This window comes from Eurosta solidaginis, chromosome 3 (assembly GCF_040869045.1).
Source record: "Eurosta solidaginis isolate ZX-2024a chromosome 3, ASM4086904v1, whole genome shotgun sequence".
Taxonomy (NCBI): Eukaryota; Metazoa; Arthropoda; class Insecta; order Diptera; family Tephritidae; genus Eurosta; species Eurosta solidaginis.
Window position 1 is genome coordinate 53,986,621 of NC_090321.1, and position 27,911 is coordinate 54,014,531.

The 27,911-nt window shown below is 33.1% G+C and overlaps 1 protein-coding gene across 2 annotated transcripts in view; it reads left to right on the forward strand.

The window, feature by feature from the left end:
* The window catches only part of LOC137243727 (transient-receptor-potential-like protein), a 172,916-nt gene that overhangs the window by 119,672 nt on the left and 25,333 nt on the right, over positions 1–27,911 (forward strand). The window contains exon 1 of one of the 2 annotated variants that reach the window (XM_067771749.1): positions 27,321–27,588. The exons of the other annotated variant lie outside the window; for it this stretch is intronic. Coding sequence (XP_067627850.1) covers positions 27,380–27,588 — 209 coding nt within the window. The 5' untranslated portion in view covers positions 27,321–27,379. Of the gene's footprint in view, positions 1–27,320; positions 27,589–27,911 lie in introns of those variants that run through there. 2 annotated transcript variants of the gene reach the window in all.

Genomic DNA, 27,911 nt, shown 5'->3' on the forward strand with positions numbered 1-27,911 from the left:
CAATAATACTCCAAAGTAAAGGCAGATATAAAAAAAACTTGCCGCTTGCTACGTTCTAAAGCGACCAAAGACTTTTTGTAAATCCGCGTATACAGATATATATATATACATATGAATGCTCGTAGCAATTAGCCAACGAAATACAATAGGCACGAGCCAAATTATGTGTCGTCGGTGGTTAAAAGTGTTGCCGTTTGCAGCTTTAATCAACTGACAACTAAAAGGGGAATTTATTATTAATACTAAAATAAAGGAATTTGCGACATAATGTTATTTTTCTTGGCAAAATTACTTTAATTCATTTCGCCCCTCCCATTTATTACTTTATTTATCTATGAAAATAGTGTAAAATTCTTACTTTGTACTGACATGTGATAAACAAGTCAGCATATACAATATGACGTCACAGTGCGAATTCGGGCCAGAAACGGGTAAAACTCGACTTTTATGTATTAACTGCAACACAGCTGCTGAAAACTTGGTTGTTCGACTGCGCGAACAATTTTTCGACAGAATAAGATCAGGTTTTTCAAATAGCAAATTAAATTTTCCATAAGCTCTGCCAACTCGGCAATTCGGCATATTGGCAAATTATTTGCAAAAATGTATATGAACAATGCATGAAAATATTTAGATTATATTGCTAATACGTTACTGGGCATTTATTGGGCAATATACTCGCATCTTTATTTGCATTTTTTACTACCATATTATTACTTCGATTAGGGCATATAAATAGTTTGGTATTATTTCATAGGAAAAGTGCCTAGTTATGGAAGTAGTTATGCGCGTTATAATGAAAGCCCTCAATATGCATCGAAGTTGGTATTTATAAAATCACAAACATTTTTCTTTTAACGATTTTATCAAATGCCATATTGCCAAATTGCATCACCAATTTGGACAACTTAAGAAGAAGCATTATGAATGAAAAAGAGGAAGCTAGTTTTCAGGATTTTGTGATTTACATTTGAACATACATATGTATGTATGTACACATGCTTGTGCGTAAGAATAATTATTGTTGGAAGTGGTTGGTTGAATAGAAGTTTTTTTTTTTTTGAACATGTGAATGTACAAACATACTTATGTTAGCTTATGCTTAGATATATTGGTATCAATGAGGTGGGTGTGAAGTGGAGTGAAGTGGGGTGTTGGTTGATCTTTAGTTTAAGAATATACATATGTATGTGTTTGCATATATATCTAAGTTTGTTTATATGCTACGATCGTCAGAGCAGATACATTACCATGTTCATACATTTCTTAGCTTACATATGAACATACATACATATGTATGTACGTACATTTGCTTGAGCGTAAGAATAATTTTTGTTAGAAGGGGTATGCTGAAATGAAGTTTGTTTTATTTTTGAACATATGAATTGTAAGCAACAATATTTACTTGCACATTCAAAAACTTTAATATGCTTGTAATTTAAATCGAGAGAATTATACAAAGAACCCATTTGCTGTGCAAAAATCATTGTTTGGAATACCCAACCGGGAGTATTCGAATTTCCCAATTTTGCAATGTATTATATTTTCGTAGTAACTATAAGAACTACAAAAAAATGAATTTCACTACAATCAATTTCATCGTTTGTAGTTATAGGAAAAGTACTTTTAGTGCTTCCAAATTGCTGCGTTCTTGGTTTTTTTGAGATGCGTTAGCGATATCTCCGAAACCTGTGGACCAAAAAAAAATTTATTTTTCGTATGAAAAACTACAAACGATTTAAAACGTATTTCAAAAAGAAAAAACCCAAATTTCCTTAAATTGCTTGGTTTCCGCACAATGTATTATATTTTCGGAGTAACTATAAGAACTACAAAAAAATGAATTTCACTACAATCAATTTCATCGTTTGTAGTTATAGGAAAGGTACTTTTAGTGCTTCCAAATTGCTGCGTTCTTGGTTTTTTTGAGATGCGTTAGCGATATCTCCGAAACCTGTGGACCACAAAAAAATTTATTTTTCGTATAAAAAACTACAAACGATTTAAAACGTATTTCAGAAAGAAAAAACCCAAATTTGCTTAAATTGCTTGGTTTCCGCACAATGTATTATATTTTCGTTGTAACTATAAGATTTACAAAAAAATGAATTTCACTACAATCAATTTCGTCGTTTGTAGTTATAGGAAAAGTACTTTTAGTGCTTCCAAATTGCTGCGTTCTTGTTTTTTTTGAGATGCGTTAGCGATATCTCCGAAACCTGTCTACCAAAAAAAAAAATTTTTTTTCGTATGAAAAACTACAAACGATTTAAAACGTATTTCAAAAAGAAAAAACCCAAATTTCCTTAAATTGCTTGGTTTCCGCACAATGTATTATATTTTCGGAGTAACTATAAGAACTACAAAAAAATGAATTTCACTACAATCAATTTCATCGTTTGTAGTTATAGGAAAAGTACTTTTAGTGCTTCCAAATTGCTACGTTCTTGGTTTTTTTGAGATGCGTTAGCGATATCTCCGAAACCTGTGGACCAAAAAAAAAATTATTTTTCGTATGAAAAACTACAAACGATTTAAAACGTATTTCAGAAAGAAAAAACCCAAATTTGCTTAAATTGCTTGGTTTCCGCACAATGTATTATATTTTCGGAGTAACTATAAGATTTACAAAAAAATGAATTTCACTACAATCAATTTCATCGTTTGTAGTTATAGGAAAAGTACTTTTAGTGCTTCCAAATTGCTGCGTTCTTGGTTTTTTTGAGATGCGTTAGCAATATCTCCGAAACCTGTCTACCAAAAAAAAATTTTTTTTTCGTATGAAAAACTACAAACGATTTAAAACGTATTTCAAAAAGAAAAAACCCAAATTTCCTTAAATTGCTTGGTTTCCGCACAATGTATTATATTTTCGGAGTAACTATAAAAACTACAAAAAAATGAATTTCACTACAATCAATTTCATCGTTTGTAGTTATAGGAAAAGTACTTTTAGTGCTTCCAAATTGCTGCGTTCTTGGTTTTTTTGAGATGCGTTAGCGATATCTCCGAAACCTGTCGACCAAAAAAAAAATTTTTTTTCGTATGAAAAACTACAAACGATTTAAAACGTATTTCAAAAAGAAAAAACACAAATTTATTTAAATTGCTTGGTTTCCGCACAATGTATTATATTTTCGGAGTAACTATAAGAACTACAAAAAAATGAATTTTACTACAATCAATTTCATCGTTTGTAGTTATAGGAAAAGTACTTTTAGTGCTTCCAAATTGCTGCGTTCTTGGTTTTTTTGAGATGCGTTAGCGATATCTCCGAAACCTGTGGACCAAAAAAAAAATTTTTTTTCCTATGAAAAACTACAAACGATTTAAAACGTATTTCAAAAACAAAAAAACCAAATTTACTTAAATTGCTTGGTTTCCGCACAATGTATTATATTTTCGGAGTAACTATAAGAACTACAAAAAAATGAATTTCACTACAATCAATTTCATCGTTTGTAGTTATAGGAAAAGTACTTTTAGTGCTTCCAAATTGCTGCGTTCTTGGTTTTTTTGAGATGCGTTAGCGATATCTCCGAAACCTGTCGACCAAAAAAAAAATTTTTTTTTCGTATGAAAAACTACAAACGATTTAAAACGTATTTCAAAAAGAAAAAACCCAAATTTCCTTAAATTGCTTGGTTTCCGCACAATGTATTATATTTTCGGAGTAACTATAAAAACTACAAAAAAATGAATTTCACTACAATCAATTTCATCGTTTGTAGTTATAGGAAAAGTACTTTTAGTGCTTCCAAATTGCTGCGTTCTTGGTTTTTTTGAGATGCGTTAGCGATATCTCCGAAACCTGTGGACCAAAAAAAAATTTATTTTTCGTATGAAAAACTACAAACGATTTAAAACGTATTTCAGAAAGAAAAAACCCAAATTTGCTTAAATTGCTTGGTTTCCGCACAATGTATTATATTTTCGGAGTAACTATAAAAACTACAAAAAAATGAATTTCACTACAATCAATTTCATCGTTTGTAGTTATAGGAAAAGTACTTTTAGTGCTTCCAAATTGCTGCGTTCTTGGTTTTTTTGAGATGCGTTAGCGATATCTCCGAAACCTGTGGACCAAAAAAAAAAATTTTTTTTCGTATGAAAAACTACAAACGATTTAAAACGTATTTCAAAAACAAAAAAACCAAATTTACTTAAATTGCTTGGTTTCCGCACAATGTATTATATTTTCGGAGTAACTATAAAAACTACAAAAAAATGAATTTCACTACAATCAATTTCATCGTTTGTAGTTATAGGAAAAGTACTTTTAGTGCTTCCAAATTGCTGCGTTCTTGGTTTTTTTGAGATGCGTTAGCGATATCTCCGAAACCTGTGGACCAAAAGAAAAATTTTTTTTCGTATGAAAAACTACAAACGATTTAAAACGTATTTCAAAAAGAAAAAAACCAAATTTACTTAAATTGCTTGGTTTCCGCACAATGTATTATATTTTCGGAGTAACTATAAAAACTACAAAAAAATGAATTTCACTACAATCAATTTCATCGTTTGTAGTTATAGGAAAAGTACTTTTAGTGCTTCCAAATTGCTGCGTTCTTGGTTTTTTTGAGATGCGTTAGCGATATCTCCGAAACCTGTGGACCAAAAAAAAAATTTTTTTTCGTATGAAAAACTACAAACGATTTAAAACGTATTTCAAAAAGAAAAAAAACAAATTTACTTAAATTGCTTGGTTTCCGCAGAATGTATTATATTTTCGGAGTAACTATAAAAACTACAAAAAAATGAATTTCACTACAATTAATTTCATCATTTGTAGTTTGATAAGCCAACTCAAAGAGCACTTGACTAGCATCAATTCCACCCTTAAATACGTATGTGCATATGTACACAGAAGCCTGTGCCTGTCGATCAGCTTTTGAGCATTGTATCATTGAATATATATGTATGAAAATATGAACCAAATTAGAAATGTACATACATACATATTCAATAATACTCCAAAGTAAAGGCAGATATAAAAAAAACTTGCCGCTTGCTACTTTCTAAAGCGACCAAAGACTTTATGTAAATCCGCGTATACAGATATATATATATACATATGAATGCTCGTAGCAATTAGCCAACGAAATACAATAGGCACGAGCGAAATTATGTGTCGTCGGTGGTTAAAAGTGTTGCCGTTTGCAGCTTTAATCAACTGACAGCTAAAAGGGGAATTTATTATTAATACTAAAATAAAGGAATTTATTGCTCTTTTGCGACATAATGTTATTTTTCTTGGCAAAATTACTTTAATTCATTTCGCCCCTCCCATTTATTACTATATTTATCTATGAAAATAGTGTAAAATTCTTACTTTGTACTGACGTGATAAACAAGTCAGCATATACAATATGACGTCACAGTGCGAATTCGGGCCAGAAACGGGTAAAACTCGACTTTTATGTATTAACTGCAACACAGCTGCTGAAAACTTGGTTGTTCGACTGCGCGAACAATTTTTCGACAGAATAAGATCAGGTTTTTCAAATAGCAAATTAAAATTTCCATAAGCTCTGCCAACTCGGCAATTCGGCATATTGGAAAATTATTTGCAAAAATGTATATGAACAATGCATGAAAATATTTAGATTATATTGCTAATACGTTACTGGGCATTTATTGGGCAATATACTCGCATCTTTATTTGCATTTTTTACTACCATTTTATTACTTCGATTAGGGCATATAAATAGTTTGGTATTATTTCATAGGAAAAGTGCCTAGTTATGGAAGTAGTTATGCGCGTTATAATGAAAGCCCTCAATATGCATCGAAGTTGGTATTTATAAAATCACAAACATTTTTCTTTTGACGATTTTATCAAATGCCATATTGCCAAATTGCATCACCAATTTGGACAACTTAAGAAGAAGCATTATGAATGAAAAAGAGGAAGCTAGTTTTCAGGATTTTGTGATTTACATTTGAACATACATATGTATGTATGTACACATGCTTGTGCGTAAGAATAATTATTGTTGGAAGTGGTTGGTTGAATAGAAGTTTTTTTTTTTTTGAACATGTGAATGTACAAACATACATATGTTAGCTTATGCTTAGATATATTGGTATCAATGAGGTGGGTGTGAAGTGGAGTGAAGTGGGGCGTTGGTTGATCTTTAGTTTAAGAATATACATATGTATGTGTTTGCATATATATCTAAGTTTGTTTATATGCTACGATCGTCATAGCAGATACATTACCATGTTCATACATTTCTTAGCTTACATATGAGCATACATACATATGTATGTACGTACATTTGCTTGAGCGCAAGAATAATTTTTGTTAGAAGGGGTATGCTGAAATGAAGTTTGTTTTATTTTTGAACATATGAATTGTAAGCAACAATATTTACTTGCACATTCAAAAACTTTAATATGCTTGTAATTTAAATCGAGAGAATTATACAAAGAACCCATTTGCTGTGCAAAAATCATTGTTTGGAATACCCAACCGGGTGTATTCGAATTTCCCAATTTTGCAATGTATTATATTTTCGTAGTAACTATAAGAACTACAAAAAAATGAATTTCACTACAATCAATTTCATCGTTTGTAGTTATAGGAAAAGTACTTTTAGTGCTTCCAAATTGCTGCGTTCTTGGTTTTTTTGAGATGCGTTAGCGATATCTCCGAAACCTGTGGACCAAAAAAAATTTTTTTTTCGTATGAAAAACTACAAACGATTTAAAACGTATTTCAAAAACAAAAAACCCAAATTTACTTAAATTGCTTGGTTTCCGCACAATGTATTATATTTTCGGAGTAACTATAAGAACTACAAAAAAATGAATTTCACTACAATCAATTTCATCGTTTGTAGTTATAGGAAAAGTACTTTTAGTGCTTCCAAATTGCTGCGTTCTTGGTTTTTTTGAGATGTGTTAGCGATATCTCCGAAACCTGTGGACCAAAAAAAAATTTATTTTTCGTATGAAAAACTACAAACGATTTAAAACGTATTTCAGAAAGAAAAAACCCAAATTTGCTTAAATTGCTTGGTTTCCGCACAATGTATTATATTTGCGGAGTAACTATAAGATTTACAAAAAAATGAATTTCACTACAATCAATTTCATCGTTTGTAGTTATAGGAAAAGTACTTTTAGTGCTTCCAAATTGCTGCGTTCTTGGTTTTTTTGAGATGCGTTAGCGATATCTCCGAAACCTGTCTACCAAAAAAAAAATTTTTTTTCGAATGAAAAACTACAAACGATTTAAAACGTATTTCAAAAAGAAAAAACCCAAATTTCCTTAAATTGTTTGGTTTCCGCAAAATGTATTATATTTTCGGAGTAACTATAAAAACTACAAAAAAATGAATTTCACTACAATCAATTTCATCGTTTGTAGTTATAGGAAAAGTACTTTTAGTGCTTCCAAATTGCTGCGTTCTTGGTTTTTTTGAGATGCGTTAGCGATATCTCCGAAACCTGTCGACCAAAAAAAAAATTTTTTTTTCGTATGAAAAACTACAAACGATTTAAAACGTATTTCAGAAAGAAAAAACCCAAATTTGCTTAAATTGCTTGGTTTCCGCACAATGTATTATATTTGCGGAGTAACTATAAGATTTACAAAAAAATGAATTTCACTACAATCAATTTCATCGTTTGTAGTTATAGGAAAAGTACTTTTAGTGCTTCCAAATTGCTGCGTTCTTGGTTTTTTTGAGATGTGTTAGCGATATCTCCGAAACCTGTGGACCAAAAAAAAATTTATTTTTCGTATGAAAAACTACAAACGATTTAAAACGTATTTCAGAAAGAAAAAACCCAAATTTGCTTAAATTGCTTGGTTTCCGCACAATGTATTATATTTGCGGAGTAACTATAAGATTTACAAAAAAATGAATTTCACTACAATCAATTTCATCGTTTGTAGTTATAGGAAAAGTACTTTTAGTGCTTCCAAATTGCTGCGTTCTTGGTTTTTTTGAGATGCGTTAGCGATATCTCCGAAACCTGTCGACCAAAAAAAAAATTTTTTTTCGTATGAAAAACTACAAACGATTTAAAACGTATTTCAAAAAGAAAAAACACAAATTTATTTAAATTGCTTGGTTTCCGCACAATGTATTATATTTTCGGAGTAACTATAAGAACTACAAAAAAATGAATTTTACTACAATCAATTTCATCGTTTGTAGTTATAGGAAAAGTACTTTTAGTGCTTCCAAATTGCTGCGTTCTTGGTTTTTTTGAGATGCGTTAGCGATATCTCCGAAACCTGTGGACCAAAAAAAAAATTTTTTTTCCTATGAAAAACTACAAACGATTTAAAACGTATTTCAAAAACAAAAAAACCAAATTTACTTAAATTGCTTGGTTTCCGCACAATGTATTATATTTTCGGAGTAACTATAAGAACTACAAAAAAATGAATTTCACTACAATCAATTTCATCGTTTGTAGTTATAGGAAAAGTACTTTTAGTGCTTCCAAATTGCTGCGTTCTTGGTTTTTTTGAGATGCGTTAGCGATATCTCCGAAACCTGTCGACCAAAAAAAAAATTTTTTTTTCGTATGAAAAACTACAAACGATTTAAAACGTATTTCAAAAAGAAGAAACCCAAATTTCCTTAAATTGCTTGGTTTCCGCACAATGTATTATATTTTCGGAGTAACTATAAAAACTACAAAAAAATGAATTTCACTACAATCAATTTCATCGTTTGTAGTTATAGGAAAAGTACTTTTAGTGCTTCCAAATTGCTGCGTTCTTGGTTTTTTTGAGATGCGTTAGCGATATCTCCGAAACCTGTGGACCAAAAAAAAATTTATTTTTCGTATGAAAAACTACAAACGATTTAAAACGTATTTCAGAAAGAAAAAACCCAAATTTGCTTAAATTGCTTGGTTTCCGCACAATGTATTATATTTTCGGAGTAACTATAAAAACTACAAAAAAATGAATTTCACTACAATCAATTTCATCGTTTGTAGTTATAGGAAAAGTACTTTTAGTGCTTCCAAATTGCTGCGTTCTTGGTTTTTTTGAGATGCGTTAGCGATATCTCCGAAACCTGTGGACCAAAAAAAAAAATTTTTTTTCGTATGAAAAACTACAAACGATTTAAAACGTATTTCAAAAACAAAAAAACCAAATTTACTTAAATTGCTTGGTTTCCGCACAATGTATTATATTTTCGGAGTAACTATAAAAACTACAAAAAAATGAATTTCACTACAATCAATTTCATCGTTTGTAGTTATAGGAAAAGTACTTTTAGTGCTTCCAAATTGCTGCGTTCTTGGTTTTTTTGAGATGCGTTAGCGATATCTCCGAAACCTGTGGACCAAAAGAAAAATTTTTTTTCGTATGAAAAACTACAAACGATTTAAAACGTATTTCAAAAAGAAAAAAACCAAATTTACTTAAATTGCTTGGTTTCCGCACAATGTATTATATTTTCGGAGTAACTATAAAAACTACAAAAAAATGAATTTCACTACAATCAATTTCATCGTTTGTAGTTATAGGAAAAGTACTTTTAGTGCTTCCAAATTGCTGCGTTCTTGGTTTTTTTGAGATGCGTTAGCGATATCTCCGAAACCTGTGGACCAAAAAAAAAATTTTTTTTCGTATGAAAAACTACAAACGATTTAAAACGTATTTCAAAAAGAAAAAAAACAAATTTACTTAAATTGCTTGGTTTCCGCAGAATGTATTATATTTTCGGAGTAACTATAAAAACTACAAAAAAATGAATTTCACTACAATTAATTTCATCATTTGTAGTTTGATAAGCCAAGTCAAAGAGCACTTGACTAGCATCAATTCCACCCTTAAATACGTATGTGCATATGTACACAGAAGCCTGTGCCTGTCGATCAGCTTTTGAGCATTGTATCATTGAATATATATGTATGAAAATATGAACCAAATTAGAAATGTACATACATACATATTCAATAATACTCCAAAGTAAAGGCAGATATAAAAAAAACTTGCCGCTTGCTACGTTCTAAAGCGACCAAAGACTTTATGTAAATCCGCGTATACAGATATATATATATACATATGAATGCTCGTAGCAATTAGCCAACGAAATACAATAGGCACGAGCCAAATTATGTGTCGTCGGTGGTTAAAAGTGTTGCCGTTTGCAGCTTTAATCAACTGACAGCTAAAAGGGGAATTTATTATTAATACTAAAATAAAGGAATTTATTGCTCTTTTGCGACATAATGTTATTTTTCTTGGCAAAATTACTTTAATTCATTTCGCCCCTCCCATTTATTACTATATTTATCTATGAAAATAGTGTAAAATTCTTACTTTGTACTGACGTGATAAACAAGTCAGCATATACAATATGACGTCACAGTGCGAATTCGGGCCAGAAACGGGTAAAACTCGACTTTTATGTATTAACTGCAACACAGCTGCTGAAAACTTGGTTGTTCGACTGCGCGAACAATTTTTCGACAGAATAAGATCAGGTTTTTCAAATAGCAAATTAAAATTTCCATAAGCTCTGCCAACTCGGCAATTCGGCATATTGGAAAATTATTTGCAAAAATGTATATGAACAATGCATGAAAATATTTAGATTATATTGCTAATACGTTACTGGGCATTTATTGGGCAATATACTCGCATCTTTATTTGCATTTTTTACTACCATTTTATTACTTCGATTAGGGCATATAAATAGTTTGGTATTATTTCATAGGAAAAGTGCCTAGTTATGGAAGTAGTTATGCGCGTTATAATGAAAGCCCTCAATATGCATCGAAGTTGGTATTTATAAAATCACAAACATTTTTCTTTTGACGATTTTATCAAATGCCATATTGCCAAATTGCATCACCAATTTGGACAACTTAAGAAGAAGCATTATGAATGAAAAAGAGGAAGCTAGTTTTCAGGATTTTGTGATTTACATTTGAACATACATATGTATGTATGTACACATGCTTGTGCGTAAGAATAATTATTGTTGGAAGTGGTTGGTTGAATAGAAGTTTTTTTTTTTTTTGAACATGTGAATGTACAAACATACATATGTTAGCTTATGCTTAGATATATTGGTATCAATGAGGTGGGTGTGAAGTGGAGTGAAGTGGGGCGTTGGTTGATCTTTAGTTTAAGAATATACATATGTATGTGTTTGCATATATATCTAAGTTTGTTTATATGCTACGATCGTCATAGCAGATACATTACCATGTTCATACATTTCTTAGCTTACATATGAGCATACATACATATGTATGTACGTACATTTGCTTGAGCGCAAGAATAATTTTTGTTAGAAGGGGTATGCTGAAATGAAGTTTGTTTTATTTTTGAACATATGAATTGTAAGCAACAATATTTACTTGCACATTCAAAAACTTTAATATGCTTGTAATTTAAATCGAGAGAATTATACAAAGAACCCATTTGCTGTGCAAAAATCATTGTTTGGAATACCCAACCGGGTGTATTCGAATTTCCCAATTTTGCAATGTATTATATTTTCGTAGTAACTATAAGAACTACAAAAAAATGAATTTCACTACAATCAATTTCATCGTTTGTAGTTATAGGAAAAGTACTTTTAGTGCTTCCAAATTGCTGCGTTCTTGGTTTTTTTGAGATGCGTTAGCGATATCTCCGAAACCTGTGGACCAAAAAAAATTTTTTTTTCGTATGAAAAACTACAAACGATTTAAAACGTATTTCAAAAACAAAAAACCCAAATTTACTTAAATTGCTTGGTTTCCGCACAATGTATTATATTTTCGGAGTAACTATAAGAACTACAAAAAAATGAATTTCACTACAATCAATTTCATCGTTTGTAGTTATAGGAAAAGTACTTTTAGTGCTTCCAAATTGCTGCGTTCTTGGTTTTTTTGAGATGTGTTAGCGATATCTCCGAAACCTGTGGACCAAAAAAAAATTTATTTTTCGTATGAAAAACTACAAACGATTTAAAACGTATTTCAGAAAGAAAAAACCCAAATTTGCTTAAATTGCTTGGTTTCCGCACAATGTATTATATTTGCGGAGTAACTATAAGATTTACAAAAAAATGAATTTCACTACAATCAATTTCATCGTTTGTAGTTATAGGAAAAGTACTTTTAGTGCTTCCAAATTGCTGCGTTCTTGGTTTTTTTGAGATGCGTTAGCGATATCTCCGAAACCTGTCTACCAAAAAAAAAATTTTTTTTCGAATGAAAAACTACAAACGATTTAAAACGTATTTCAAAAAGAAAAAACCCAAATTTCCTTAAATTGTTTGGTTTCCGCAAAATGTATTATATTTTCGGAGTAACTATAAAAACTACAAAAAAATGAATTTCACTACAATCAATTTCATCGTTTGTAGTTATAGGAAAAGTACTTTTAGTGCTTCCAAATTGCTGCGTTCTTGGTTTTTTTGAGATGCGTTAGCGATATCTCCGAAACCTGTCGACCAAAAAAAAAATTTTTTTTCGTATGAAAAACTATAAACGATTTAAAACGTATTTCAAAAAGAAAAAACCCAAATTTACTTAAATTGCTTGGTTTCCGCACAATGTATTATATTTTCGGAGTAACTATAAGAACTACAAAAAAATGAATTTTACTACAATCAATTTCACCGTTTGTAGTTATAGGAAAAGTACTTTTAGTGCTTCCAAATTGCTGCGTTCTTGGTTTTTTTGAGATGCGTTAGCGATATCTCCGAAACCTGTGGACCAAAAAAAAAATTTTTTTTCCTATGAAAAACTACAAACGATTTAAAACGTATTTCAAAAACAAAAAAACCAAATTTACTTAAATTGCTTGGTTTCCGCACAATGTATTATATTTTCGGAGTAACTATAAGAACTACAAAAAAATGAATTTCACTACAATCAATTTCATCGTTTGTAGTTATAGGAAAAGTACTTTTAGTGCTTCCAAATTGCTGCGTTCTTGGTTTTTTTGAGATGCGTTAGCGATATCTCCGAAACCTGTGGACCAAAAAAAAATTTTTTTTCGTATGAAAAACTATAAACGATTTAAAACGTATTTCAAAAACAAAAAACCAAATTTACTTAAATTGCTTGCTTTCCGCACAATGTATTATATTTTCGGAGTAACTATAAAAACTACAAAAAAATGAATTTCACTACAATCAATTTCATCGTTTGTAGTTATAGGAAAAGTACTTTTAGTGCTTCCAAATTGCTGCGTTCTTGGTTTTTTTGAGATGCGTTAGCGATATCTCCGAAACCTGTCGACAAAAAAAAAAATTTTTTTTTCGTATGAAAAACTACAAACGATTTAAAACGTATTTCAAAAAGAAAAAACCCAAATTTCCTTAAATTGCTTGGTTTCCGCACAATGTATTATATTTTCGGAGTAACTATAAAAACTACAAAAAAATGAATTTCACTACAATCAATTTCATCGTTTGTAGTTATAGGAAAAGTACTTTTAGTGCTTCCAAATTGCTGCGTTCTTGGTTTTTTTGAGATGCCTTAGCGATATCTCCGAAACCTGTGGACCAAAAAAAAATTTATTTTTCGTATGAAAAACTACAAACGATTTAAAACGTATTTCAGAAAGAAAAAACCCAAATTTGCTTAAATTGCTTGGTTTCCGCACAATGTATTATATTTTCGGAGTAACTATAAAAACTACAAAAAAATGAATTTCACTACAATCAATTTCATCGTTTGTAGTTATAGGAAAAGTACTTTTAGTGCTTCCAAATTGCTGCGTTCTTGGTTTTTTTGAGATGCGTTAGCGATATCTCCGAAACCTGTGGACCAAAAAAAAAATTTTTTTTCGTATGAAAAACTACAAACGATTTAAAACGTATTTCAAAAAGAAAAAACCCAAATTTACTTAAATTGCTTGGTTTCCGCACAATGTATTATATTTTCGGAGTAACTATAAGAACTACACAAAAATGAATTTTACTACAATCAATTTCATCGTTTGTAGTTATAGGAAAAGTACCTTTAGTGCTTCCAAATTGCTGCGTTCTTGGTTTTTTTGAGATGCGTTAGCGATATCTCCGAAACCTGTGGACCAAAAAAAAAATTTTTTTTCCTATGAAAAACTACAAACGATTTAAAACGTATTTCAAAAACAAAAAAACCAAATTTACTTAAATTGCTTGGTTTCCGCACAATGTATTATATTTTCGGAGTAACTATAAGAACTACAAAAAAATGAATTTCACTACAATCAATTTCATCGTTTGTAGTTATAGGAAAAGTACTTTTAGTGCTTCCAAATTGCTGCGTTCTTGGTTTTTTTGAGATGCGTTAGCGATATCTCCGAAACCTGTGGACCAAAAAAAAATTTTTTTTCGTATGAAAAACTACAAACGATTTAAAACGTATTTCAAAAACAAAAAAACCAAATTTACTTAAATTGCTTGGTTTCCGCACAATGAATTATATTTTCGGAGTAACTATAAAAACTACAAAAAAATGAATTTCACTACAATCAATTTCATCGTTTGTAGTTATAGGAAAAGTACTTTTAGTGCTTCCAAATTGCTGCGTTCTTGGTTTTTTTGAGATGTGTTAGCGATATCTCCGAAACCTGTCGACCAAAAAAAAATTTTTTTTTCGTATGAAAAACTACAAACGATTTAAAACGTATTTCAAAAAGAAAAAACCCAAATTTCCTTAAATTGCTTGGTTTCCGCACAATGTATTATATTTTCGGAGTAACTATAAAAACTACAAAAAAATGAATTTCACTACAATCAATTTCATCGTTTGTAGTTATAGGAAAAGTACTTTTAGTGCTTCCAAATTGCTGCGTTCTTGGTTTTTTTGAGATGCGTTAGCGATATCTCCGAAACCTGTGGACCAAAAAAAAATTTATTTTTCGTATGAAAAACTACAAACGATTTAAAACGTATTTCAGAAAGAAAAAACCCAAATTTGCTTAAATTGCTTGGTTTCCGCACAATGTATTATATTTTCGGAGTAACTATAAAAACTACAAAAAAATGAATTTCACTACAATCAATTTCATCGTTTGTAGTTATAGGAAAAGTACTTTTAGTGCTTCCAAATTGCTGCGTTCTTGGTTTTTTTGAGATGCGTTAGCGATATCTCCGAAACCTGTGGACCAAAAAAAAAATTTTTTTTCGTATGAAAAACTACAAATGATTTAAAACGTATCTCAAAAACAAAAAAACCAAATTTACTTAAATTGCTTGGTTTCCGCACAATGTATTATATTTTCGGAGTAACTATAAAAACTACAAAAAAATTAATTTCACTACAATCAATTTCATCGTTTGTAGTTATAGGAAAAGTACTCTTAGTGCTTCCAAATTGCTGCGTTCTTGGTTTTTTTGAGATGCGTTAGCAATATCTCCGAAACCTGTCGACCAAAAAAAAAATTTTTTTTCGTATGAAAAACTACAAACGATTTAAAACGTATTTCAAAAAGAAAAAACCCAAATTTCCTTAAATTGCTTGGTTTCCGCACAATGTATTATATTTTCGGAGTAACTATAAAAACTACAAAAAAATGAATTTCACTACAATCAATTTCATCGTTTGTAGTTATAGGAAAGGTGCTTTTAGTGCTTCCAAATTGCTGCGTTCTTGGTTTTTTTGAGATGCGTTAGCGATATCTCCGAAACCTGTGGATCAAAAAAAAATTTATTTTTCGTATGAAAAACTACAAACGATTTAAAACGTATTTCAAAAAGAAAAAAACCAAATCTGCTTAAATTGCTTGGTTTCCGCACAATGTATTATATTTTCGGAGTAACTATAAGAACTACAAAAAAATGAACTTCACTACAATCAATTGCATCGTTTGTAGTTATAGAAATCACAAAAAAAATTTGGATTTTTTCAAAGCGGGTTCCAGCGTGATGCAGCTGCAATCCCCGATTATTAAAAATCATACAAATCACCAATTGTTAAAATAATCGAACAAAGAATACGCAGTCAGTCAATGGATGCATTTTATGATTAATAGAGATGTGCAATTATCGGTAATTTGGCGATCATATGTAAGTACGTAAATTTTCTCTTCACGGGTGACGTGTTGTTGTTATTTAAAATTCCTGGAATTTTGACTGAAAATTGTTCGCTTATTTTTTTCATACCACTCAATTGCGTATAAATAGCGCTCACAAAATGAATCTCGATGGATTTTATATTTAAAAAGTGGTGCGAAAGATCCTCAACTAAAATGAATTCTCTAATTCAATTGACGATTCTTTTTGTCGGTCTAAACTGCCATGTCAAATTTATGGATGCGCAGTTTCGTGTTATAAATGACGCAAATATAGGAATAGAGCAGAGCCCTCATTCAGTTGCAATATCTGTTAATAACGTCTATGGTTGCGCTGGTACCTTAGTCAACATGAAATCGGTGGTTACTGCTGCGCATTGCGTAGTAGGGCAATAAGCGCTGAAACTCGCCGTACTAGCTGGTGTAACTGATATATGTGAAATAAATATAGGAACAGGGAAACAACGCAATATGGAGCGTATATTTTTATTTATATTATTTTTAATGCATAAACAGGCATGATGGATATACATAGCTGTGATTAAAGTGGATAGGAACTTTGACCGGAATAATGCCTTAAAACCACTACTTCTTTGCAATGTTGGATTACAACCGGGCACAATGATGCAATTTAGTGGATGGGATTCGATGGCTGCAAGTGCTAAGTTTCCTCATCTTCTTCTCCAAATGACCAAATCGAACAATGAGGCTGTCACAACTACTTCCCAACACACATCACTTTCATTACATCCAGCACACATTTTTGTGTTTCGTAAAATTTTCGGGTTCGCTATACTCGAATAGAGAATATGGCAGAGTGCCTTTGGATTTATGGGCACTACAGTAGTTTGGAGAATAGGAAAATGAGTCCTATCACCTGTAACTCTCGAACGCCATTCACTAGCTTGCATTTTTGTGTCCGGTGGTAATTCAACCTTGCAAAGAAGTATTGGTTTTACGGCATTATTCCGGTCAAAGTTCCTACCCACTTTAACCACAGCTATATCCAGCAAGCTTGTTTCTGAATTATAATTACAATCGGAAATTATACGCTCCACAAAGCGCTGTGGCCATTCTCCTGAGTTTATTTCACGTGTATCGCTTACACCAGCTAGTACGACGGGTCTTCGCGCTTCTTGCCCTAATACGCAATGCGCAGCAGTAACCACCGATTTCATGTTGACTAAGGTACCAGCGCAACCATAGACGTCATTATCAAATATTATTGAAACTGAATGTGGGCTCTTCTATATTCCAATATTTGCGCAATTTATTATACGAAACTGCGCATCCGTAAAGGTGAAATGGCAGCTTAGACCGACAAAAAGGATCGTCAAATAAATGAGAGAATTCATTTAAGTTGAAGACTTTTCGCACCACTTTTTAAGTATAAAATATATCGAGATTAATCTTGTGAGCGCTATTTATACCCAATTAAGTGGTGTGAATAAAAAATAAGCAAACACATTTCCGTCAAAATTTCAGGAAATTTAAATAACACCAATACATCTTAATTGAAGTTAAACTTATACAATAAATAATCTTGTTTATTTTCACTCAGTACATTATAAAAAAAAAAATAAATAAGGCGCGGTAAACTCCGAAGAGATTTTATGCCGAGCTTATCTCCAAATTTGCGTCATGCTTATTTTATTTTTCCCTTGGTTTTTAATTAGTTAAACAAACAGATTTGCTAGTGGCGTAACAATAGGAATGAAGGTTTGTCAAAAAGACACGGGCCGCCGACCCAAGTGGGCCCCGGGCCAAGAGGCCGAGAGTTCAAAAATATTTTATTAATTGTATCTGAATATTTTATTTTTTTGAAAAGTATATTTTTATAAGTTTTGCTTAAAAACCGAAGTGAGACAACTGAAGACTACAATACAATTTCAAGCTAAACATTAAATATTTCAACCAAACTAAAAAAAACAAGTAAGGAACGTTAAGTTCGGGTGTAAACGAACATTACATACTCAGTTGATAGCTATGGTGACAACATAAGGGAAAATGAAAGCCATCAAAGAGTATTTTATGAGGGAGTGGGCCATAGTTCTACAGGTGGACGCCATTTAGGGATATCGCCATAAAGGTGGATCAGGGTTGACTCTAGAATTTGTTTGTACGATATGGGTATCAAATGAAAGGTATTAATGAGGGTTTTAAAAGGGAGTGGTGGTAGTTGTATATGTGAAGGCGTTTTCCAGATATCGACCAAAATGTGGACAAGGGTGACCCAGAACATCATCTGTTGGATACCGCTAATTTATTTATATATGTAATACCTGCCAAGATTTCAAGGGTTTTTTATTTCGCCTGCAGAACTTTTTCATTTTCTTCTACTTAATATGGTAGGTGTCACAACCACTTTACAAAGTTTTTTCTAAAGTTATATTCCGCGTCAATAAACCAATCCAATTACCATGTTTCATCCCTTCTTCCGTATTTGGTATAGAATTATGGCATTTTTTTCATTTTTCGTAATTTTCGATATCGAAAAAGTGGGCGTGGTCATAGTCGGATTTCATTCATTTTTTATACCAAGATAAAGTGAGCTGAGATAAGTACGTGAACTAAGTTCAGTAAAGATATGTCGATTTTTGCTCAAGTTAGTGTGTTAACGGCCATGCGGAAGGACAGACTGATGACTGTGTATAAAAACTGGGCGTGGCTTCAACCGAAAAACAGTTAACGTTAAAAAATCTATGCCCCTACCAAATTTCAAAAGGATTGGTAAATTTTGGTCGATTTATGGCATTAAAAGTATCCTAGACAAATTATATGAAAAAGGGCGGAGCCACGCATATTTTGAAATTTTCTTTTATTTTTGTATTTTGTTGCACCATATCATTACTGGAGTTGAATGTTGGCATAATTTGCTTATATACTGTAAAGATATTAAATTTTTTGTTAAAATTTTACTTAAACAAATTTTTTTTTTTAAGTGGGCGTGGTCCTTCTCCGATTTTGCTAATTTTTATTAAGCGTACATATAGTAATAGGAGTAACGTTCCTGCCAAATTTCATCATGATATCTTCAACGACTGCCAAATTACAGATTGCAAAATTTTTAAATTACCTTCATTTAAAAGTGGGCGGTGCCACGCCCATTGTCCAAAATTTTACTAATTTACTATTCTGAGTCATAAATTCAACTCACCTACGAAGTTTCATCGCTTTATCTGTCTTTGGTTATGAATTATTGCACTTTTTCGGTTTTTCGAAATTTTCGATATCGAAAAAGTGGGCGTGGTTATAGTCCGATATCATTCATTTTAAATAGCGATCTGAGATGAGTGCTCAGGAACCTACATACCAAATTTTATCAAGATACCTCAAAATGTACTCCAGTTATCGTGTTAACGGACGGACGGACGGACGGACATAGCTCAATCAAATTTTTTTTCGATCCTGATAATTTTGATATATGGAAGTCTATATCTATCTCGATTCCTTTATACCTGTACAATAGGCCGGGTCGATTTGTGGGGAGGCAAAAAAATCGCCCATTGCTCTGTGAAAATCATAAGCTAGGGATCAAAATAAGAAACTTTGCCGAAGGAACCATACCGCTAAAACGAATTCTGATGTCCCCCCCCTTTGGGTCGTAGGGGCAAATTTTGAAAAATTCCACTTTGAAATGCCTATGTTTTTTCTTTTTGGAGTATATTTTTCTCTTTAGAAATTTATTTAGTCAGAACATATGTAAATGAAAAAATGAATTTAACTTAGTAATAGAAAAGAAATTAAAAAAAATTATTAGAAATTAGCGTTTTTACAACCCCCTTTTAAAACCAAGGCATCACTGTGATGCATTTGCAGATCGTAAAATTGCTTGTGTTGTTTTTTTTAAGCCACCACAAGACACAGCCCTACCCAAAAGTTCGACCCAAAGGTATGGTTCCTTCGGTAAAGTTTCTTATTTTGATCCCTAGAATACAATTTTCACAGAGCAATGAGCGATTTTTAAATCAACCCGCCCTACTGTACAACCAACCGTTATCCAATCAAACTTAATATACTCTGTGAGCTCTGCTCAACTGAGTATAAAAAGATGTTGATTCATTTATAGAATTGTACACGTTAACCGTGAAGGGTAATTTTACGTACCTACATATGATCGTCAAATTACTGATAACTGCAAAAGGCATCCATTGACTGACTGCGTGTTCTTTGTTCGATTATTATTAAAATGTCTAGTTCCAGAAAATATTTAAACGGAAGCGAAAAACGAAAGAGAAAGAGGGAGACTGAAGCAAAAAATAAAAAGCTACCTAAAATTAGTCAGTACTTGAAAAATTATGACTTATAGTGAAGAATTGGACCTTACTAAAATTATACCGGAATTAGCAGATGCAACACCCAACTTCAGTGACTATCCAGATCCAGAATAACCACAATAACGTACTAGCAAAACTCAAAGATAATTATATTTTAGCATGAACAATATTGTATCTTCGCCATATGCTACTGATAAGGGTATTTTTAAAGAGCTACCTGATCAAGTGAAAAGGTTCTTGATTGAAAACGGATATTGTAAACCTAAGGGCCCTTTTTTAAAAGAAAGAAAAAAAAAACGAGATCTAGAAAAACATTACTATATTGTTTCCAAGTCTGGCGTGAAACTTGAACGTATATGGCTATCCTATTTTTAATACTTCAGAAAACGTATTGTGAACAATGTTGGTTATTCGAAGATCGGACATCTAAGAAAATACAAAATGTTTGGACTGAGGGCGATGACGACTGTAAACATGTTGCAAATGCCACACAATGACACGAGACATCAAGAATTCGTCTGGATTCCTGTCTTACATATCAACAGTGGCGGCTACACACTCGAACGCTCAATGAAGAGCAAGAGTCTATGATCAAAAAAGAAAAACCTTTTTGGCGTCAAATTTTGTCTAGGCTCCTTAATGTTACTCTGACACTTTCAACGTGTCATTTCGCCTTTCGTGGCCACAGAGAAAACGCAGATAGTAGTGATCCGAGCTTCAAAGGAAGCTTTCTCAGTATTGTTGAGTTACAAAGAAAATGGGTGCTGATTTTACAAGTAAACCAAAGGGCCAGGGAAGTACTTAAGTCCAAGAATACAAAATGAGTTAATATCTGGCTTGGTGCTAAAAATAAAAAAATGCACTTAACTATAAATGAAATAAATGCCGCAACTTTACTTTATCATATCCGATAAAACTCAAGATGTTTCAAAAAAATGATCAACTGTGTGAACTTTATCGTTATTGCATGATATAAAAATATGACAATGGGATCGCAAAATCGCTTTTCATTAAAGAAACATTTTTAGGATTTCATGAAGTTAAGGCTCAAACTGCTTTCGCAATGACGAAGCAAATTAAATGACAAAAGTAGTCCTCTTAAAAGCGTCAAGGACAAGGATACAATGGTATATATATATATATATATATATATATATATATATATATATATGTTCACTTTGCTGCTCATAATTTAAATCTAGTACTCAATAATGCAGTGAGAGTGGTTATTGATATGTAAAATTTTTTTCGAAAAAATTCAACCAATTTGTAATTTTTTTGGGCGTAGTATCAAAAGATGGAATACTTTATCGAGTTTTGTATATTATAAAGAAATTGAGTCTTCAACTTCAATAATATTAAAACCATTAAAACCTAATAGTTGTGCAGGACGTTATGATGCCGTTTTTTGCTTTAAAAGTTCGGTTTGTTGAAATGCAAAAAGCGCTAACGAAAACATTCTGTTAAATTGCAAATCAGATGAAGGAAATGAAGCTGTTTCATTCAAAAAGAAGATCGATAACTACAATTTTGTTATGTTATTGGTTTTTCATTGCAAGATCCTACTTACAATCGATGCAGTCTCTAAAGTACATAAGCCTCAAGCCACCAATCTTACATATGCCTTAAAACGTTTGAAGAAGAATTGAAAAGGTATCGACATGAATTTCAAAATTTAAAAATGGCAGCAAATAGTGTAGCAGAAAAATGGTCCATCAGCCCTGAATTTTCTAAAACTCGTCAGAGGAAGGTAAAACGCCATTTTGTTGAGCTTTGCGAAAATGAGTGACCCCAAGATCCGAAAATTTTGTTCAAGCTGAACATATTTTATCGAGCATTGGGCATCATTATAAACAAGCCAAAATCGCGTTTTATTTCAATGAATTAAATTGTTTCAATTTTAGTGTTTTGCAGCTTCCCAGCCTTTTAAAGTGCACCGAAATAGAAAAGTCTCGTGTATTAGAGACCTTGATGATTTAATTATAATAAAAAATCATTTTATGTTTTTCCATTGCGTTAATGTTACTTCTTACAATTCCCGTTACGTAACAGCTAGTGCTGAATGATCATTTTCGAAACTAAAATTGATAAAAACCCAATGAAGAAACTCTATGAGACAAGAGAGGTTATGTAACTTGGCTATTCTCTCTGTTGAAAATTGTATGGCCCGATCTCTAAAATTTGATGATGTTATAGACAATTTTGCTGAACGTAAATCTCGAAAAAAAAAATTGTTTTTCTTCATAAATATTTTATTAAATTAAATTGTTATTTATATTTCATTGTAAATGCATGGGGATTCCCTTACGATGTTGTTTCTTCAGCGAATAGATGATTAATGCATTGAGATATTATGTTCTATGGATGAATGTGTAGTCTCCAATACGCATTGGGCTAGTATCGAGAAGAGACCATTCGTAATTGCCTGAGAGAGGAGGCCTATGGCTATTTGTGGGACATATACAACGTGTAATTGAGAACGCTGTAAACTTCGAAGTTTATTAAAATTAAATTGAGTAAAACGTGACTGTTGTATTTGATAGGGCCCCTTCAAAAGGATTTGCCACGGGCCCCAGATGGCATAGTTACGCCACTGAGATTTGTTCTATTGATATAACAAAGGTAACATAAGGTTTTTACGCATAGCGGCTTTGACAAAACATTTTGCTATACTTTTTCAAAAACCAATTGCCTTGTACTTGTTTCTTTATATTTGTGTTTGCACAGCTGGATTGTGTTATCAAATTGTTATGTTTATAATGACCGTGTTTTTAATGAATAAATACAGAAAAGTACAACATGTGCACTTAAATAGTTTTTACTGTTTCCAAACTGCTAATATGTTCTATTGTATATTGCCAGAAAACCACAGTTGGTAACAGTGCACTAAATTCTGAGCAACAACACTGCTCGAACTTACGTGGCCCAATAAATCGCAAAATATTTGCAGTTAAGTGTTAATGAGGCGTTAATTTGTTGTGAATTGAAACGTTTGTTCATCTTTCATATATTCGTAAAACTAGCACTATGCCCGCGGGCCAGTCCCCACGAAGAAAAAAGAACATAAAATTATTGCGATATATCAAGATATGATCTTGAAAACAGTAACGAGACCTACCAGAAAACAATCTTTAAATAGTCCCAACAAATGGCAAATATCGCTGAGATAAGCACACAGTGATAAATAGAAGGAAGGATTTACTGGATTTCTTAAAGAGGTAGACTCCCATACTCCCCTGAAATGCTTTTTTTGAAATGTTCTTGGAATAGTTCCATTAATACCCATATTATTTATTTGTTAATATAAAAACCGGAGCGTTTAGATTAAATTGTGTAAAACAAACAACATTGCATTGAAGTTCATGAGCGTGCTAGTTGGCATGCGCCCTTAGCTAGTTGATCCGCTTTCTCATTCGCAACTATTGGCTTATGCCCTGGAACTCAATATAGATGTAGCCTTCTCCCTATCCAGGTTTTTCAAGGGGTTGCTTACATCTAGATGCTGTGCTTTGCGAGATTATTGCCTTATTTGCTGCTTGGATGTCAATATAAAATTTGACGTGGCTGTATTTTAAGCTATTTTCTTCTAAAAATTTTAGGCGTAGCATAACCTGATTAAGGTTCAGTTGGTCTTACTTATAGGTTAGGTTAGGTTACAGCTCACTACTTAGGCCATCAATGGGCCCATTGTAATACCCTATAGGATCTCAAAGAGTACCCCTAACCCGCCTAAGGCGGGTCTAACTACCTCGTTGAAATTATAAATTTTGCTAGAGCCTTTACTTCATAGCTAGAGACCTCAGCGAGGTCATGTAGAAAAGGTTTACCAAGGATGGCCAACCTACGCCTACAGAGCACTGGACAATGACAGAGAAGGTGCTTCCTATTCTGTATATCTGCAGCTGCGACAATAGTCGAAGGTCGTTACCCCCATTCTAGCACCATGCGTGCCTTTTAAGCAATGGCCTGTTAGAACCCTTATCAGGGCCGATAGAACTGATTTATTTAAAATCAGAAGCGCTTCTGTGCGCCCCTTGTCACATGAGGGCCAGAATTGCCTGGATGTCTCACACGATGATATGGCTGACCATAGTCCATTTGCAATTCTTATAGTGCTTGTGTTCACACGAAGCCTGAAAGTGGCCATGGGTATACCTACGGAATCATTTCCCGGAAGGATATGGTCGGTGGTGCCTCTTCTGGCCAGCTCGCCTGCCCTTGACCCTAGAGCCGGCCACCCCCACACCCCTGGAGCCCCCAGCAGCCAAACCGCCAGACGCTTGACGCCGAGTGGCAGCCGTGCTGGTGGCTACGAGATTGGCGGCAGCCGCCCCAAAGGCCTCCCGGTCGGTGGCCCCTCCCCGAGAGGTGCCGGCCTTTGGAATATCCAGGCTGGATTTTCCCTCAGCCCACCCCCATCTCCCTGAGGCCCCAGAAGTCAACCTACCAGATGCATGTCGCTGGGAGGAGGGCCTGCTGGTGGGGGCCAATGGAGGGGCGGAGCACTGATGGCCTCCCGGTCAGTACCCCCTCCATGAGAGGTACTGGCCCTCGGACTACTCGAACCGGATAATCTCTCGGCTCTTTTCTGTCTGTCTGCCGCTGCAGCCGCGAACCTCTGAGGAATTCTCTCATCTAACTTGAGGCCCAGCTGAGCCGTAGCCTTTGCGGAGCAAGATCCTGTCTGCTTCTTATTTGTAGAGCCGCCCTCCTTAATATTATTATTTTTTAATATTTCCTCCATGCTAAATTACATCCCACGAGTAGCGGAGAAGGGGAAAGGTCCACCCGGACAGAGATCCGCGATGTCCGGGTAAGGATTAATAGCATCGAAGGTCGCCCGGTGTTCGATGCACTGCGTAAGCGACTGTCGACGATTTGGGGTGACGCCGGAGAGTGCAAGGCGCAACACCCCCCTGAAAGGTACCGTCGCGTCCAATGCTTTAATTTATTTGTCTGATCAACGCCCTAGATTGATGAGGATTGTAATTACTAGTACCTAGGAACTACCTAATTATTTTTCAGCTTTTAGTATTATTATTACTTAATGTAAGTATTGTTTTCAATAAAACTGTTTAACTTAAATTTTTTTTTTTAATTATTATTTCGTCTCATCTTAAGGCCAATAATTTCTGTCAATACAATCACATCTACATTTTTGTCAGTATAAGTTGAAGTTAAGTGGCAACTGAAGTTCAGAAAACTATAATTCGAGTTCAGAATTTTCAATTTAAATTCAGAAAGCTACAGTTCAACTCCAGAAAATTATAATTCATTTGCAATTTTCTAAATAAAGTTGTTATTTTTTGGACTTGAATTGAAAGTTTCTGAATTTAAATTGAAAATCTGGAATTGAGCTGTAAATCTCTGAATTTTAGTTATAATTTTTTGTATTTGAGTTAATATTTTCTTAATTTAAAATGGAAAAGTTGTAGACAAGGTTGACGTTATATAAGTTTTTTGCATGATTATTTTCTGTCCGAATATTAAAAACAACAGACCAAAGTGCGGCTTAAGCCTATCTGACCAAGGACCTGCAAAAAATGCGATTAGTAAAGAATGAATGTGGAGTAGGTCGCATTTGAATATGCGACTATAGTCCGTTGAGATTTCTTTGTATAAGTTGGTGTGATCCCTTTTATTTGCGGTTACACTGAAGTGACAGCCCTTGGTCTAGAAAAATCTCGAGTCGCTCCGGTACATAGAATCGGCTGTCTTGGGAAGCAACAACCGGCTTTTCAAACTGCAGGTTTCCTAGGACTCCTGTTAGAGGATATTGATGACAATTTGTGATCGTTCGCGCCTATTGGATATGGCGAAGCACTGCTACAAGAAGAAAAACAAAAAACATCCCTTTTATTTGATCTCGTCTAATGGAGAGATTCTCTTCGTACTCCTAATCGTACTGCCGGAGGCATCTTCTCTGTTTGTTTATGGGTGCAGTCGGACAGAACTTTCTAGCGGGAGCTTTACCTAGCTGTTGGAAAACTGCGATTGTCAGTAGGCATTGTAAAAATGGTGCTTTTATCTTCTTATTGCTAACATTTTAAGTTATTTCCTTTTCAAATTTTATCACTTGCGAGCGGATATTAATGAATCAGCTAATACTTTCTAACAGTTGGGACATGTAAGTTCCGCCCATTAATAACAATTCAGACATATTAATACAAAGACATTTTTTAAACTGGGGTTCCACCTGTGCTTGTGAAAAACCAGGATCCAAGACAAAATAAAATTTAGGAATTCTAGCATGTGAGGGATGGGGCAACTCACATACATATGTGAATAACTTTCAGCTGGCTGATTCAGTGTCATACTTTTTTTTTTGATTTGGTGATCTCTTCTACGTTAAAATGAGCCAGCACAAAGCAAGTAACAAATAAGTACGCAAATTGCTTCGCAGTAGTTGTCAAACATTTAGAAATAGATTTATTAACATTATCTCATTGGGTACAAGAGACAGTGATTCTAATACTTTAGTAGTCAAAATTAAACTCTTTGAAATTGTGAGGGCAAATGTTAAGGAAAGCCAACACCCAATACCGCGGAAGAAGGGGCAATGAAAGGGGAATGACAAAAAAGAAAAGATAAAAATGCGCAACGAATCGTTCGACACTGAAAGAGCGAATATTAGCTGGCATAAACGTCAAGAGTAATACGACTGCTTTTTTTAATGTTGTTTGTATGAAGGTGACATCTGTGGACTGCTTTAAGTATAAAGACTAAAAGAGTAGTTGAAAGTCGTTACAAATAACCAGTGATCAAATCGATGCTACGCTCAGGCACGTTGGCTGCATGAACTTTGCAACTTTGTTTTTTTTTTTCAGTTTCTGTAAAACACATTTTGCACTTTGTTATTTTTTATGCCACATTCTTAAAAGTTCTTTATTTTTGTTTGTGCTTACATGCTTACATGCTGACTGTTGCATTTTGCTTTCATATCCACCGCCACGTTGTCCTTGAATCCTGCATGTCAATGGAATTTTATTTCAAATACGCGCGCTATAAACCTCGCACCATGCCCCACCGCCATCTTTTACACCCCACAGGGTTATTAATTCTTGTCTCGCAGCGCGCTGACGACGTTGCTATACGCCTTTTTGGTACAGAACGCATGAAAAAGGAATTGGCCGCAGAAGAATTGCGTCAACGCGGCAAACCACCAACAAAATTAGAGTTGCTTGTTGTGCTTTATGTGTTCGGTTTAATGTTTGAGGAAGTGCAGGAAATATTTGCACTGGGCATGAAGTGTTATTTGCGTAATATGTGGAATTTTATCGATTTTCTGCGCAACAGTTTGTATGTCGGTGTGATATGTTTGAGGTAAGTGAAGAAGAAGGACGTGAAATTTAACATTAAATAAAAAATTTTAAAACGACCTTTTAAAAGTATCATTAAAACCTGCTTATAATTGAAGAAAAAATATTAATCTTATTTTCCAAAATGAAATAAAAAATTTAAAAAAAATTTAATTTTTGTCAATAAAAATTTTAGTGCTAGAAAAATACAAGTACTGCAGGTAGATAATATAATTTGATAATGAAAAAAAGTCTTTTGAAATAAATATTTGAAATAATTTTTTTCATTCAAGGTTCAATAGGTCGATAAAAACAAAAACAATTTTTTTTTTTCGAAAAAAAAAATCA